We start from the raw sequence: 17811 nt of genomic DNA on the forward strand, positions 1-17811 counted from the left end.
ACACCTAAGCCATCCGCAGATCTAGAGGATTAGGAGGGGGTCAGGTGGTCCGGAACCAACTTCCTGTCCCTGAATAATTCGAAATATTTAAATCTACATAGTAAAGTAACCAAAGATAAGCATAGAACCTCCCGCAAACAAACTTATCCATCGGAACGACAACCCCCACCCACCCCCCATCCAATTTCCCGGGGGAGGGGAGGGTTTCTAGATCCGCGCATGCAAGCTCAATATCGCTGATGAGTAACTTCCCTTGGTCTTCATCGCTGCCCGAAAACAGTCAATATGTGAAGACGCTAGCAATAATGACCGAGTAAAGTTCTGGCTCTAACAAATTTCGATTGAATTGGTAGAATAAAAGTATTAACAAACAAATAAAGTCTTTTACACACTTTAGTTTTTAACAGAGCAGATCAACCAATTACACATAATATCTCTTCATAATATACCACCGAGACTTGTGTACACTTTATCCTTCACTTCATCCTCTCCTTTCAGTTGCTTATACATTAATGAATATTTTCAATACGAGAGAAAAATCAAAGTCAAGTTTGAAGATGCTACCTTTCGTTATAGATACAAATGTATCTTTATTCTTATATTGCTCAAATACATTGCTGACCAAACAAACCATGTGTGCATACAAAGTCTGCCTAATTCAACACTATACACGTCACTTCCCAACAGAAAGCAATGCACATACTAACTTGAATATCAATTTCTTTGCCTATTGTGTTAACGAACAAAAAGTACATACTAGTTTCGACGTCATTTCTTAAATTCGAGTTATATGATATACAAACATGCAAAAAAAAAAAACACCGCAAACTGTGTCTTCAATTCATCTAGAATATCGAATATTTGCCACCCACTCAAAATCACTCAGTGATAATAAAATTATCTAAACAATCTTTGTCGGTTTAAATGTGGAATCTCGACGTTTAATTTCATTCCTTCTTCTTTACACCAACGTTTTTAAACAAATGTCTTTTGCTAATTAACAAGCTATAATTGTCAATACGTTCCTGGCTAATTAATTAGTCATGGACTCATTGGTAATTAAAAATTGTTAATTAGTAAAAGACACAGACAAAAATTGTCAATAAAATGCAAACTGGCTTTCTGACTTTGAAAAAAACAACCTCAGATATCATACGTATTGCTATAAACGTTAAAATCAAGTTAGGAAAACCATCTCCCTGTAAATTTTTCAGCTAAGCTTTATTTATAGCAATAAAACATATACTTCAGAAGAAACATATGACCCTGTCGAGCTTACTTTGCCAAAACTGGAGGTCAGGTGGAGACTCCATTTTGTTCCAAATGTGTATAACATCCGGTGAGGTAAATCTTTCGCGGTGTTTCTCCGAGTTCTGCCGAAGAGGCACGACAAAAACCGAGTTAAACTGACGAGAACGAACTATCCTTTCTGATATATTTCATATAAAATATATAACATTTTATAAAATATATTTATTTGATAAAATGAAATATATCAGAAAGGACAGAACGATAACATATTTTGTGAACAGACATTTTTGTGAATCTGAATGCGTGTTATTGAAGCAAAAGATTATTTAATCTTTCTTTGTATGTTTAGACGATGCCATTTAAAAAATTCATTGTGAGATCAAACATAGTTTAATATTAAAATGTGCATTTTTTTCCCTTGAAATAACCAATGGTCAACAGATAATGTACAAAGGTTTGTATATAAATCTTCAAGTACACAGGTAATAAAGAACAATCCCAAGCTAAAAATTCCTCCATGTTGGCCGACGGTTTTTGAGCTGAAAAAAAAATTGTCAAAGACTTTCCAGCTCTGAGGCTGGCTGCATATAAAAGCGGTGTCGGTTGATTGGTACACATTTACAAGTGTTTGGTTTTAGCATAAAGTTTTGTCGTCACTTTAATATGTGTGTGTGTGTGTCTGTGTGTAAGTGCCTGTGTTGGTGGGGGGGGGGGGGGGTATTGTTGGCTTGATATCACACTGCATAATATCAATTAAAAGTAGAAGTGGTCAGTAATGATGACGTCATCCTCCTGGTAGAGGGATCAAGCTTCAACAACGTGACTCGTGCTTCCGGTATCTTGAAAGTTTGTCGTCAGAACGTCTGAAAATATTGAACATAAATGGAGTTATATTGAACCTAAAATTGTACACAACCTTTTCTTTTTCTTCCTCTACAACCTTACCTGTACAGGTGTTTGTACTAATACACCTTTCTCGAAGAATGTTGTTTATTCTAATTCACTAAAGGGGTATGTTGGGTGCAAGGGTCGCGTTTGATTAATAAGTTAATACGTAAAATAATAATTAGGTTAATAAACAAATAAGAACAGGGTATATAGCGGGTTGTATATATTTCCATAAATTAGTTTATGTAAACATGAATTTCGTGATGTAAAATGATTCTCTAAGGCGCAGATCTACCGATATTATACACTTCTGAACAAATCACGGAACAGTATTACATCATATGCAAATTCGCGATCGGGAGTTCTCGGCCGAGTTCCAAGTGGGAGGGTCCGAGGACTTGCAAATGTGATTTGCATAACAGCACTTGTGCTCCTCCTACCTCATATAAATACGCGATGGTTTCTATCTAGAAAGAGAGTGTGTGTGTGTTGGGTTTTTTGTTGATGTTGATTTTTTTAAGTACATTATGGAAATAAAAATGTTGCATGATTCTAGACACGGTATTGTGAATTTGTTACGTTAAATTTTTCGTCTAAAAACATTTTTTTTTATACTTTAAAAAATGACTTCACTCTGTTCTTATGGCGTTAACCAAAACTTTACATATTTTGGGTTTTTGTGGGTTTTTTTTTTTAATTTACTTCGATGGTATTCTTTAAGTTTTTATTTTCTTTAGTTTTATCTCTATGACATCCTTTAGAATTAATTTTTCGTGTTCAAATATTGTACAAATTGAGACTTTTAAACGGGTGATAGCATTATAAGCAAGATGTACTATCGGGCAAATGAATAAGTCGAGGCGCATGTCCTATGCAACCTTAAGCGGACTCGATTGTCGAGGCCATATTTAGACTGTATTGATCTGCTTTAGAAGAAAATCTCTATATAAAAATATAGGTAAATACCCGGATTTAAAAGGAAAATTTTACGGACTTTATCTTAATGATTTGTTAAGGATAAACAAACCATATCTGAAACTGTTAGGTACATCTGATGGTTAATTTGTCGACCATTTTGCCGTTTTTAGGTGAATCACAGATGTCAACAAATATACACAATTACAGCACAAATTTCGCACCCAAGCCATCAAATTAAACAACAGCACAAACATAAATACTACTAGGCCGATTTTTACAATAAATTCAATGCGCATTTGCACCATTATATTCAACAATATTCTTTGCGGAATCTTGAAAAGTTCCCAACCCATTTAAACCAACGTCAACGTATTTTGTAAGGTGTAATTCGGGAAAGGGGGCCATGAAACACCAATGGCAAAGAAAATGATCGCTTAATTTCTCTTGTTAAGAATTAGATGACGTGTTTTACTTTTCACCTAGATATATTGATAATGATTATTTTTAAAAAAACGTACATGTACCATAATATTGCATCAATTTAGATTTAATTAGAGGACGATAGAAGTTCCAAAGCTTGCTTTCAATTCCTCACTTATAAAAAAAAAAAACCAATGAAAATATGTTAAAATCTTGAAAGTCAACCCAACTTATGATTTGGTGGTTAACATCTACAAGGCAATGATTTTCAACAGCTAACAATTAACATGCGCGGATTCAGAAAAAAAAAATTCCGAAGAGGGGGTTCCGAGGGATATTTAAGTTTGCTCCAGACGGGGGGAGGGGAGGGGGTCGGAGGCATATTTCGGTAATTTAAATATGACAATTTAAGGAATTTGAATTTTCCAAAGGGGGAGGGGGGTCCGGACCCACTGACTCCTTCCTCTAGATCAGTGCATCATTTACAGCAAACTATAGTACTTGTATTTTGCCTTGGAACCATTATTTACAAAATATTGAATTTTGATTTTCACTAAAAAAAAATTAAGACTGCTTCATATATATATATATATATATATATATATATATATATATAGATCTTGACGTGAAATCAAAGTTAGTGGAAAATAAAACAAAGGAATCAGAAAGATTTCATAATAACGAAATGAAGTACCAAAACTGTTACTTTTTGGTCAATTTTTCAAGCATAGATAGTGTCATACTTTTATGGCTCGTTTATTCTCAAACTATATATAGTACAAATAATCAACTATGTCAAAATTATAACAAGGTTGACAATGAATATTCGCAATACGGCACTTGATGCATATTAAATGTAATATTATTATTAAAGCTGTGTCTTTATTGTCGACAAACACACTTAATAATGAATATCATGTTAAAGCACAGGTAAATACTCAGTACATATTAGTTAGTGTATTGATAATAGACTTAGATTATGTTAAAGCACAGGTAAATACATACTAGTTAGAGTATTGATAATAGACTTAGATCTTACAAGCTATTCGATACCTGTGCATATATAAGTACATGCATTTCAAAGTGACTGGGTATCCTTTAAGTAATTTCATTCAAGATATCTCGAAAATTCTTGCAATATCTATTATCTGTAATGTTTGTATAAAAAAAAAAAAGTTTTGAAATTCAAAAATAAAGGGAAACCCAGACGGAAAAAAAGAAAGGAAATTTTCAAATTAACGAGAAAACAATAATTTTCACGAATTACATACATTTGAAACTCTCTACTGAATTTAAGGAAAATTAGGTACCTCTATTTTGTGAATACTCCTTTTTTTAAAATTCCAGAAATTTAGCACAATTTAAAATTCAATGCGGTCTTATCGTCCAAATGACATGACGCAGATTTAGAAATAAAATATAAATAAAAAAGCATTGTCTACATTCACTGTACTTTACCTTCAGTTTTTGAAATGCATTTTTGAAAGAATTTTGAAAATTATGAAAGTTTTAAAACAAGGACTATGTTAAATCTGTGAAGATTTTTTTTTTTTGGGGGGGGGGGGGGTCATTCTTGTCAATATTTCAAAATCTACCTTTCCCTCTAAATCATTAAAAAAAACCTTTCCCGGGGGGGGAGGGGATTGATCCGAGGGATAATTTAGTTTTTCACGGGGAAGACTATTTTTGGTTACCCTCCAATATTATTTTACCCCAACCTGTTATAATCTCTTTTATAATGAAAGTATTCCCTCCCTCCCCCTCCCCCCAGAGCAATGAATCTTTCAATCGGAACTTCTCGAGGTTTTCGTACAGGCGGAAAAATGTACAGGACAACTCTCTTCACGGACATTGAAATAGATAAACTTGATTTAATATATGTTGAGGTAAAAGCTAGATAAACATCATTATACATCATCATACAGATTAAAACATACCACAGACATGTGCGGATCCAGAAATTTTAATTTTCTCCCGAGGAAATGGAAGAGGGATAGAAAAGTAAAATTGGAAATGTTATTAAATGAAATATTAATAAATAAGATATTCCAGAAATATTTATACGCCTCTAGTTATTAAATATTTCAAATTGATGGGATGGGGGAGAGGGGCTACATTTAGTACAAAATTCAAACACCCAATGATGTTAAAACTCCTTGGAAAGAAGAAAATTACAGAAAAAATTCAAGTTTATTAAAAATTATCACCTTAACTTTTTATTACAAATTAGTTTGACATAATTCATAATAATCTTTATTTGAAATAAAGACAATACTTTTACTGCCTCTCCAAGCCTTCTTTCTGTGTCTAAGTATCTAGTATATTCTTATATCTTTTTACAGAACTTAATTTTAGATATTGAAAAATTCTAGATGTGGCTATAACCATCCAGCCCGGCCTCTATTCAGTTCAATTTTTATTCACCTAATGTCGATTAATTTAATTTACTATAAGAAAGTAGGGTTTAAAAAAAAGACTATTATTACGTAACCATTGCATTTCAAATCCAATTTTAGCCCCCCACCCCAAATCTAACCCAATTACCGCACCCACCCCCACTCAAACACACGAAAAATACAGCATTTTCAATACAATATCATTAAAATAGTAACGATTTCTTCTGAAATTTACACAATTTTTGATGAAATAAGGACTAACAAATTTGAACTTTAAGGGAAATAAACATCCACTGGAATTTGTTCTCTAAAAAAAAACGTAAAAGTGAGTTTTAAAGCAAATTAACTTATAGAAACTTAATTCGTACAAACCTAACTCTAGTCTACGTCGGGGAAATGGGAAGAATATAAAGAAAATACAATCTGCCCTTATATCTAAGCGATTGTCACATTTCTTATGAAACAACATTAGACCAACGTGCGTAGATTGTTCACGTGTATAGAAGAATTGCGTAGTTTTTGAATAATTCATATATCTTTGCGGTTTGATCGGGATGCATGGCAAAGCCCCGCACAGAAAGAAGGAAAGGTATCTTTTGCGTCTGTTTTGAATAGGAAATGCAAATTATTGGGAACAGGCCACGAATAATTGGCTGGCTGCTGAGACTTGAAAAGTATATATATGTACAAAAAACCATGCAACGGAGTACCGTAAGATTTAGAGGTGAATCTTTTGTTGGCGAACTGCACCGTGAAAAAAGTATTCACCCAAAAAATAAGCCACCCGCGCAATTAAAAATGAGGGGATTCCAGTGGCTTTTAGTATGTGCTATATTATGTGTACAGCTGAAGTACTACTCCTCGCAGCAGGTTGTAGAATTCTTTGGTACTTGTACTAACGATGACGAATGCCCCGATTATGCTCAATGCGAAAATGCTGGCGGTATTGGAAACCAATGCCGATGCGAAGATGGCTTTGATGCTATTGATGGAATAATAACTTCGGTCGGGAATGCTGTGACTGAGTGCAGAGGTATCTGATATTTCATATTATACATTCTGTACATTTCTACGATTCTACCGTTTTGTATCAAATCATGATGTTATAAAATTGCAAATAACGAACTTTTATTTTTATTTTTTTTAATAGTCTGAAGTACGTGGAGTAAAACAAGATACATTATGTACAACTGCGGATGTTTTAGTATAAAGTCAAGAATGCTGTCTTTTTTTATTTCAGACCTTGGTCCTTGTTCGCCATATGACAACAAAGAGACAGACTGTGGCACAAACGGACGATGTGTAACATACACTGATAATTACAACGTAGTCAAGGCCGCATGCAAGTGTGCAGTCGGCTACACCGGAATCAATTGCGAAAGTACGTATCGCAGGTCAAAGGTCAAAACATGGACCTAAATACCCTAGAAACATTTATATTCGTATTATAATATATATTTTATTGTCATGCCTCAAAAAAATAAGTTTACATGTATTCAACGCGTTATCTGATTGGTTCTAGAGAATCGCGTGTCAGGGCAATAAAACTTCCTATTTCCCTGTCATCATCAACTTTTCATCGCATCTCGTTATTGCTTTACAATAGTCGTAAAACGACTATACTCTTTCCCGAGTTTTTGCTTCCACCACTTTTTGCTTGATATTTCAATAATCCTAAATACCTTTGTGCTCAAACTACGTTCATACACTAACATGAAAAATGTCCAGACACATCCAAAAATACAAAGTCTACGCGCGGGGGATTTTGCATTGCATCAGCCATTAATAAGTCCGGATGATAACGTTGAAAAATTGCGCGAGGTATCCCGAGAACTTCCGAATGGAAAAAAGATGTAAACATTTCCCATTATAAATCTCCGTAAGAAATTTGTTTTCGTTCATGTGAACTTTATGAGTGAAAAATGATAATTGTTCAATGAAGATATCTTGGATATATTCCCTTTCATCGATTTCAACTGTATTTCTTTCACAGGTATGTGTATTTTTATTAAATATAAACATTAAGTGATGGAAGCAATAAATTGGGACAGACTATAGAACCCGATGTATTATAAATAATCCCCGTCGTTCGCTATAATAATTTATTGCAGGAACATTCAATAATAACATGCTAACATTTATCTTAACCAAAAAAAAAAAGCTTTTTTGTGAATTATGCGGGATATGAAGATCGGCATTGCAAAAAAATACAAAACCCGCGTTAGCGGGCTATGTTAATGTTATTCTGCAATGATCGCCGCCTTCATAACCCGCATGAACCATCAAAGAAAGCATTTTATTGTTTAAATTTACTGCTTTCTTTTAAAAAAAAAAATATACATTGATTGTAAAAAAGTAAATTAAATTAACTATATTATTGCTAATGTACAACAGTACGTTAGGTGAAAGAAACAGCAAAATCGTCTCCTAAGGGAATCTTGGGTCTTATTTCGTGCAGTCCGTGATTTTTCTGGAGTCGCTGTAGGTTTCTAGCAATCGATAAACGGGGCGTGTAGATTCCAGTCCTCTGAGTTTCTGTAGAGCAATGAATTAACAATAATTTTCCGTAAGAAAAGGGGAAAGCATACTCGGTAGATGTAAATATATAATAATAATAATAATAATAATAATAATTACACATATACAATAATTGAAAATATATATCTAAATACTGTATATACTTAAAAAACATAAAACATGCAACACTGCTTTCAAACTTTTCAGGGCCTGCAACTATTTTGCCCCCTATATTTACTACCCGGCGACCATATGTAACCACCAGAAGACCGGGATCAAACATCGGGGCCATCATCCCAGCCATTGGAGGGGGAATCCTTCTGCTGGCTCTACTCGCCGGAGGGGCCGCCGCCCTAGCTTCCTCCACTGGCTAGATGCCCAACTCAAGAAAGATCACTCTGCTAAAATTGCAACAAACGATGTACGCGACTGTTTTCTTTTGTTTCTGTCACTGAAAGAAAATTAAACTCATGAAAAATATAAAATGTTCTGTTCTTAATTGTAGTGTTATGTGCATTTACATGTTCATGTAATTACATGAATTACAGGTTTATGTAATCAAAGTTTTTCGGAAATAATTTCCCCAAACGGGCCAAAGCTCCAAAATGTTGATAGAAATGCATTAAATCTGCTGGATGTTACATTTTGCTTAATTTTCCGGTATCATCTATAATATAAAAAATAATTATAATGCACCTTTGCTTATTTTATTATGTATTGCTTATAGAGTCATCTTTGAAGAAAATTGAAAGCCGAAAATTCAAATGTAATTTTAATGGAACTGGAATCAAAAACGCGAATTTACACATGCAGAAAAAAGGTTAAACGATATTTTCTGAAATTCTTGAGGATATGGTCGACAAATTCTTCAATCACGACCAGTTCTATTCATCTATCAAAGTTTTAAAAGCTACCATGTCCAATTTCATACTGTGTGGTGTTTTCTTTCCGGTTTCTGATAAAAGTACAGGTACTTACCCGTATATATGTGAAAGAATCATTAATTTTCTTATCAGTATAGAGTTATGTCCCGTTGCTTTCTTCTGTGTTTCCACTAAAAGAAGTCAATGATTCTAAATATTTACATTTTCCAGTGTCTTTGCCTGTGATAACACTATGTACTGATGTTGTACTATAAAACCCATAACATTAAATGACGTATAAATGATGCACCAGCGGGGTTTGGTTATTTATATTTTAAATAATTAAGGTACTTCACTACACCCAGACATACTTTTAAAGACACTACGCTACAAGATGGCGATTTAAATCTTTTGTTAAACTGTTTATATTCGGTTGTATATCGTCGACTCGTTGATCAGTGCCTAAAGTCTTGGGCTTTTTGAACCGCAGATCATGAGTTCGAACCCACCTGGAGCTTTTGTTCATGTTTTTCGAAAATGTAATTTTTCATCCAAAAGTGCACATTTTTTTTTTGCCTATTTGACTTAAATACTTCTTATCCATTATGATATCGATCATAATCAAGTAATTTTTCTGCTGATATCAGAAAATATTTTAAGGTGTACTGAGCCACCTTAATCGTACAATAGCATAAAATTATATAAATAAAAGTAAAATGGTTTCTTTGAATGATTCCTTATTCCTTAAAGAAACACAAAGGATGAGAGTGTTTATCAATTACATCTACAAAAAGAAGCGCTAGAAAAGTGGTATGCCCCGAATACAGGTATAAAGACCGGTTGAGATCTATATCACAATAACCTGTACTATGATTGTAAACTATCACAATATTTAGTTCATTACTTTTAAAAAAGGAAACCAATTCGAAATCAATTTTAAAATATCATACTGGAAAAATAAATACAATTGGCGAAGAGCCATGATATAGATGCCCAGTGGGCAAGCAAAAGCTTCTTTGAACAATGAATCAAATTTTATTTTTTATTTTTTTTCTATTTTGTTAAAGTTTCAAAAATAAAGAACAGCGATAACTTTGAAGAAAAGAAGAGGGGTTATATAAATTGAGATTAAAAAATAAACAAACCATAATTGCATTATACATGTACATATATAGGTAAATTATGTTCCATTCACTGCCTCAGTTTGCTTTTAACATATTCTACTTTTGAATTAATTGTTCTATAATGTGAAGATAGAAACATGCACTCCCATTTCACCCCCTAAAAATGGTAAAAATACGAATAAATCTAAAACATCTTCTCTAACATCCCAGGTGCTTGAGGACAGGCCCGACCCTTACTCATTTTTTTTCCTCATTTAATTATCCTTGTATGATATATTTCTAAACTAATTTATACCTTTGTTCCGAAAAAATTACCTAATACCGGCATTTAAAAAAAAACCCATATCCATCGATATAAAAAAGATAAATACCTAGCTTTCCTTACAGTTATACTAGATAATACTTGCAAGCTAAGGAAAAAAAATAACACGATATCTTTTCAGATAAACAAGAAGCGATTGATACAATGCAGTACCACACTAATGTACTTATTTTTTTTTTCATGGAAAAGCCCGATTGTTATTAACAAATAAACGACAGTCAAGTGGAAAAATGTATGCCAAAATCACAACCAAAGAAAAGAGCAATTGCTATGGCAGTCCAATCAAACCAAACAGATTCTGGTATCGGCATCCGCTGTGTGGATCATTATATAGTTAACACAAAGAGTTCCTAGTAAATAGCGAGTCTTTAAAAGTTCAGAAGGCGTGGATACAAACTATGTAGACTTTATACCAACAGATGAAAAGGCTGTGAACAGTCAATCTATACTACAATATTAAAATGATAGACTCGAAAATCGGAAGAGTACTGTATTTTGTTTAATTTTATATACTTGTATTAATTTTTTAACATCATTGGTACTTAGAGATTACCAATAAGATTTTATTTTTTTCTAAATAAGGCTTCGCTAATTAATAATCAACGTAAATTCCTTTTAAAAATCCGGAAATCGTCTGAATCAATCGGATTTTACAATCTTTCGCATGCGCATTACATTCACGCTAAATCACGGGATGCTCTTTAGTTTATGCTTCCACAATATCACATGTGCATGGATAAACTCAAAAACGATAATACAGATACGTGTAAATTTTCATTAAAAATGTTCATGAAGAAAATACGGGAGATAACTCTAATTCAGTGCGTTTAATATGAAAAATTCCGAGAGTTCTGAATGTCAACATGGTGTGCGAATTGGTGTATCTATTTTGTAAATGCCCGACATGATATCATTATGCAATGTCAACCCGTGCACGCACGGGTCAAAGTCTAATTGAATTAATTAAAAACAAATTAACAAAAACAAGACGTCCACAGGCAGTGACGGTCACCTGAGTACCATAGCCGTAGAGCTTTGCTTTATTTTGAAGACAAAACCCTAATATAAGACCCCTCTCTCTCTCTCTCTCTCTCTCTCTCTCTCTCTCTCTCTCTCTCTCTCTCTCTCTCTCTCTCTCTCTCTCTGACTGTTATCCCGCTTTCAAAAAAACATTCATTCATGAAAAGGGAGAGTAGGGGGGGGGGGGGGGGGGGGATTAAAAGAGTCTGTGGAATATCTGATTATCTATAACTTAGCTCTAGGGACAAAAAATGTAAACTTTGTAAAAAAAAAAATGTCACCCCCTATAAATGGTAAAATACGAATCATTCTAAAACATCTTCTCTAACATCCCAGATGCTTAGGATAGGCCCGACCTTGACTCATTTTTTTCCTCATTTAGTTTATCCTTGTATATCAATATATATTTCTAAACTAATTTATACCTTTGTTCCGAAAAAATTACCTAATACCAGCATTTAAAAAAACCCATATCCATCGATATAAAAAAAGATAAAAACCTAGCTTTCCTTACAGTTATACTAGATAATACTTGCAAGCTAAGGGAAACAAAATAATACGATATCTTTTCAGATAAACAAGAAGCGATTGATACAATGCAGTACCACATAAATGTAATTATTTTTTTTTCATGGAAAAGCCCGATTGATATCAACAAATAAACGACATTCGAGTGGGAAAATGTATGCCAAAATCCAAAACAAAAGCAAAGAGCAATTGCTATTGCAGTCCAATCAAGCCAGACTCTGGTATGAGCATCCGCTGTGTGGATCATCATATAGTTAACACAAAGAGTTCCCAGTAAATAGCGAGTCTTTAAAAGTTCAGAAGGCGTGGTTACCAAATATGTAGTTATACTAACAGATAAAAGGCTGTGTACAGTGTATTTTATTAAAAATAAAATAAACAAAAACAAGATGCCCACGGGCATTGACGGTCACCTGATTACCATAGCCTTTACACCGACATGTCAAAGAAGTTTGTTTGGATTTTAAGCTTCGCATCATTTAGAAGACACAACCCTAATCTAAGACTCCTCTATACTCTGTCCCGAGTTTTTGCTTCCACCACTTTTTGCTTGATATTTCAATAATAATAAATACCTTTGTGCTAAACTACGTTCATCCACTAATATAGAAATGTCCAGATTATCTGTTTTGAAACTCCACCTCTACCGCTTCAGGTTTCAATACACATCCCGAAATTGAAAGTCTACGGAGATTTTGCATTGCAACAGCCATTACTAAGCCCGGATGATAACGTTAAAAAATTGCGCGATGTATTCCGAGTGTATTCCAAATGGAGAAAAGATGTAAACATTCCCCATTATAAATCTCCGTAAGGAATCTGTTTTCGTTCCTGTGAATTTTTCTGAGTGGAAAGGGATAATTGATCAATGAAGATATCTTGGATATATTCCCTTTTAACGATTTCAACTGTATTTCTTTCACAGGTATGTGTAATTTTATTAAAAATCATCAAAAAGCGATGGAAGCAATAACTTGGGACAGACTATAGCTCTCCGATTGTTACCCCACTTTTAAAAACATTCATCCATGAAAAGGGGGAGTGGGGGATAAAGAGTCTGAGGAATCTCGGATTATCTATATAACTTAGCTCTAGGGACAAAAAATGTAAACTTTAGGTAATAAGAGACCCGCAGACCTTTAATGGTCCGTCTTTATAAATATTTACAGTTCAATTTATAATTCACATAAAACGCATACAGCTATTTTCTAGAAGTAATATATATTATTATACTTTCATGTTAGATACTGAAATCTGATTGGTTTAGACGCAGTTGAAAATCCGTTCTAATACCCTCAGCGTTAGCAACACACTTGGCAACGGGTAACACAACGAATTGTTACATGAACGTAAATTATGCGCGTACGGTTCGCCGTAAAATTCATTTCATTTCTATATGGAAGCTAAAATTTTCTCTAAAATTAAGACATTCAGTATAATAAAATAAATAGTGCCTGTTTGGGAGGGTAACTGTTGAAATTGACACCCCGAGAAAACTATTGTCAACCTCCGCTTCGCGTCGCTTGACAATGGTTTTCTCGGGGTGTCAATTTCAACGGTTACCCTCCCAAGCAGGCACTATTTATATAATGTGCAGGATATTAAAGATTTCCTAAAACAAAACAAATATTTAATTCCATACTGCCAATTAACAATTTACCATATAGTTTGCAAAATGATGCTAAAATTGTTAATGGATAACACACAGCAATTACCCTTCGTACAAAAAATTTTACCCCATGGCCTGGGAAGTGGATTTCACAATTAAAGATCATGACATTTTGAACATAATAACAATGCATGGCTTTATCTCCCGCAACTATGATCATACCAAAAAAAAATTAAACCAATACATTTTCACTATATGGCCACATTGGCCCCGTCTTAAGACCTGCGTCCGTGTAACAGGAACCATGAATTACACAGTTTATGTAGAGGACTCCACGGATATCATAACCATGTATATAGTTTTTCTCAGATATATTTATAGGAGTAGGGAAAAATTTTTTCTAAGATTTAATACATTTTACTACATGTATATAACCATACTTGCCCCGTCCTGCAGTCTTAACCCCTGGCCCTGGGACCATAAATTTCACAATTTTGGAAGAGGTCTACGTGTTTATCATAACCAGTCCTTTTGTTTTTTCTTCTACATTGCCCCCCCCCCAAAAAAAAAGGGCGATCGGGAGTGGTATAGCCATAAATTTCACAATTTAGATTCACCTTACCATAGCGATGCTTCACACCAAAATGGTAACAATAAGCCATGTGATTTTCAAGAAGTTAAAAATATAAAACTGTTATCGCACGACGGACGGCACACAAAGACCAATTGCAAAGGTCACACGAGTGACTCAAATGACCTAAAAATGATAAATAATAAATATTAGGAATGACAATCTCTATAACCGATTAACCGGTCGGAACAACGATAACCGGTTACCAAATCAGTAATCGGTTAGTCGTATAGAAAAAAAATAATGTATATTTTCATGCAATTTCAAAATAAATTCTACTTTTTTTCAAGACCTTTATATTTAATTAAGTTAAATAACGAATTCGTTACATCGAAAGTGGAAATGAAGGTTTAGATATTAATTGTATTTTTGAAGAGCTAGATAACAACATTAGTATTGAAGAAATTAAAGAGGCTATCGGTAATCTAAAGCCTGGAAAATCCCACGGTGAAGATTGAATTTTGAACGAATATTTTATTAAATTTCAAGACTATTTTTTACCTATACTACATAATCTTTTTAATTGTATATTAAATACTGGTATTTTTCCCAGTACGTGGTCTTCCTCAATAATTATTCCAGTGTTTTTAAAAAAAGGGTGATTCTACAGACCCTAACAACTACAGGGGTATAAGTCTTGTTAGTAATATGTGTAAGTTATTTACTTCAATTTTAAACAAAAGGTTATTGGAATGGTCAAAATATAATGATGTTATAACGGATGCGCAATTTGGTTTTAAACCAAGCTGTGGAACACGTGATGCTATTTTTGGTTTGCATTCTATTATTAGTAACAGTCTATGTAAAAAGAAGAGGTTATATTGTGCAATCATCGATTTTAAAAAAGCGTTTGATTCTATTGATAGACGACTTTTGTGGCTTAAACTTTCAAAGGTTGGCATTGAAGGAAAATTATTGTCAGTTATTAAAGCGTTATATAGTCATGTGAAATCCTGTATTGGTGTTGATGGATTTTTAAGTGAATATTTTTGTAATAACCTAGGATTAATGCAGGGCGAAGTGTTATCACCTATTTTATTCAATTTATATGTTAACGATTTCGAAATTAGTTTTTTAAATGCCGGTTGTTTATCTTACGAGTTATCTTCCCTAAATCTGTTTCTTTTAATGTACGCTGATGATATGGTCCTGTTCTCTGAATCTGTGGAAGGTTTACAATGTCTTTTGAATGAACTACATAGCTATTGTAATACTTGGAAAATGCATGTTAATGCGGAAAAGTCAAAAATTGTGGTTTTTAGAAACAATGGCAGAGTAAAAGATAGTGAGTGTTGGCATATTGGTAATGATGTTTTAGAAATTGTACAACAATTCACTTACTTAGGAATACTTTTCAACTTTAACAACAAATTTACCAAAGCTGAAAAACAATTATCTGAACAAGGTAGAAAAGCATTGTTTGCGCTTAGAAAGAATATACGGGAAATGTCATTTAATATAGAAACTTTATTGTCGCTTTTTGATTGTTTTATTGGTGGAATTGTTAATTACTGTTCAGAAATATGGGGAAATAATATAGGTTGCAATATCGAGAAACTTCATACAGACTTCTGTAAACAAATTCTCGGAGTGAAGAAAAGTACAAATACTGCTTACTTATATCCTGAATTAGGCCGTGTGCCCCTTGTACATTATAGAATGTTTAACATTATTAAGTTTTGGAAAAATGTCTTAATTAGTGACAATTGTATAATTAGACATTGCTACGAAGTTATGTATATTAATTTTAAAGAACACGGTTATAAAAACTGGGTTTTCGATGTAAAGAAAAATCTCACTGACCTCGGTTTTTTTTATATATGGTCTAACCAAAAAATAAACAATGGTATTTTACAACTTGTAAAACAAAGAATTTTTGATCAGGCAAAACAAGATATTTTTGCAAATGTTGAAAATTCAAAAAAATGTTCTTTTTACAAATATCTTATCGATGGTATACATCTTCAATACTATTTAAGAAAATCTATTCCCATTAAATTACAGAAATATATAACTAAATACGACTATCGTCACATCGCCTGGCTATTGAAACTGGTAGATACATGTATAATAACACAAATAGAGAAAATAGATTTTGTCCACATTGCAAATCTAGTGTTGAAGATGAATTCCATTTTTTATTTGTTTGTCCTCTATACAGAACATTGCGCAGATTATACATGAAAGAATATTATTATAAAAAACCTTGTATGTTTAAATTAATTCAACTTTTTAATACTGACAATGTTAAAGATCTCTGTAATCTTGGCAAATTCATCTCAAAAAGTATGTTATTAAGGGACATCTGTATATCATAATTGTAGTCTTTTGTTTTCTCAACCTGTATATGTAACAGTAAATGTTATTATCTGTACGTGCACAAGTTCCCTGTAAATACACTACCACCTCATGTTATACATGGCAAAACTCGTTACTTATTTTTTTTTTCTAAAAAAAAAATAAAATAAAATAAATAAATATAGCATGGTTTTTATTGGTTTTCATTGTGGGGGGGGGGGGGGGGTTGACAAGTTTTGTGTTCTGTCCACGTGATTTTGGAACAACCCTTTTATATATATATCTGATTAAACTTTAGAATTCTGTATAAAATCGTTTTCAAATTAAAGTCTCTGTTATTCAAAAGAAAGGTTGAAGGTATATTTTCTATCTATTACCACTGAACTTAATAAAACTAAATACTGGAAAGAGTATTATGGTGGCATAGTTCTGCCATCATTGTCAGATCTTGATATCGACTTGTCAGATCTTTATGCCGACTTGTCACTTTTTCACGTGTTTAAAAATTCAACACCAAAACGTTTACATGCCAAATTTGTGCTGTCGTGTTGACATGACATTTTCTGACAAGTCGACATAATCATTTTCAAAGTCGACATCATTATTTGACAAGTTGGCATAATTATCTGACATTTGACAAGTCGATGTATAATATGAATGATTTTTTTCTTCAAACTATAGTGGCCATTTTGTTTTTTCTGTCAGATAATTATTTTCACTTGTATGATCTTCATGACGACTTGTCAGATAATCATATTAACTTGTTATATCTTTGTCTACTTGTCAGATATTATGATGACAAGCAAATGGCAGTTAGTGGCACCAACATGCTTTGACAACAAAATATTTCGAGCCAATATGATTAATAACTGACAAGTCAACATAAAGATCGGTTAAGTTGACATAAAGATCGGTTAAGTTGACATAAAGATCAGTTGACATAAGTATCTGACAAGTTGACATAAATATCTGACAAGTCGACATATTCATCTGACAAGAGGTGGCAGATCTGCCACTGTAGATTAT

The 17811-nt window shown here is 33.2% G+C and overlaps 1 protein-coding gene across 1 annotated transcript; it reads left to right on the forward strand.

The window, feature by feature from the left end:
* Window positions 1-6532: 6532 nt before the first annotated feature.
* On the forward strand, window positions 6533-8812 carry LOC128161484 (uncharacterized). Its single transcript, XM_052824772.1, has 3 exons — window positions 6533-6906; window positions 7114-7254; window positions 8598-8812. The coding sequence occupies exons 1-3, from the start codon at window positions 6570-6572 to the stop codon at window positions 8762-8764; spliced, it is 645 nt and encodes a 214-aa protein (XP_052680732.1). The 5' UTR covers window positions 6533-6569; the 3' UTR covers window positions 8765-8812.
* The last annotated feature ends 8999 nt before the right edge of the window (window positions 8813-17811 follow it).

The sequence above is a fragment of the Crassostrea angulata genome, chromosome 8 (assembly GCF_025612915.1).
Source record: "Crassostrea angulata isolate pt1a10 chromosome 8, ASM2561291v2, whole genome shotgun sequence".
Lineage (NCBI taxonomy): Eukaryota > Metazoa > Mollusca > Bivalvia > Ostreida > Ostreidae > Magallana > Magallana angulata.

What these genes read in the sequence shown, in the direction of transcription:
- LOC128161484 (XM_052824772.1), top strand. Translation starts at nt 6,570, where the DNA reads ATGCAACGGAGTACCGTAAGATTTAGAGGTGAATCTTTTGTTGGCGAA. An exon ending in TGCTGTGACTGAGTGCAGAG is followed by an intron (nt 6,907 to 7,113) that starts GTATCTGATATT and finishes TTTTTATTTCAG; the next exon opens with ACCTTGGTCCTTGTTCGCCA. An exon ending in CACCGGAATCAATTGCGAAA is followed by an intron (nt 7,255 to 8,597) that starts GTACGTATCGCA and finishes CAAACTTTTCAG; the next exon opens with GGCCTGCAACTATTTTGCCC.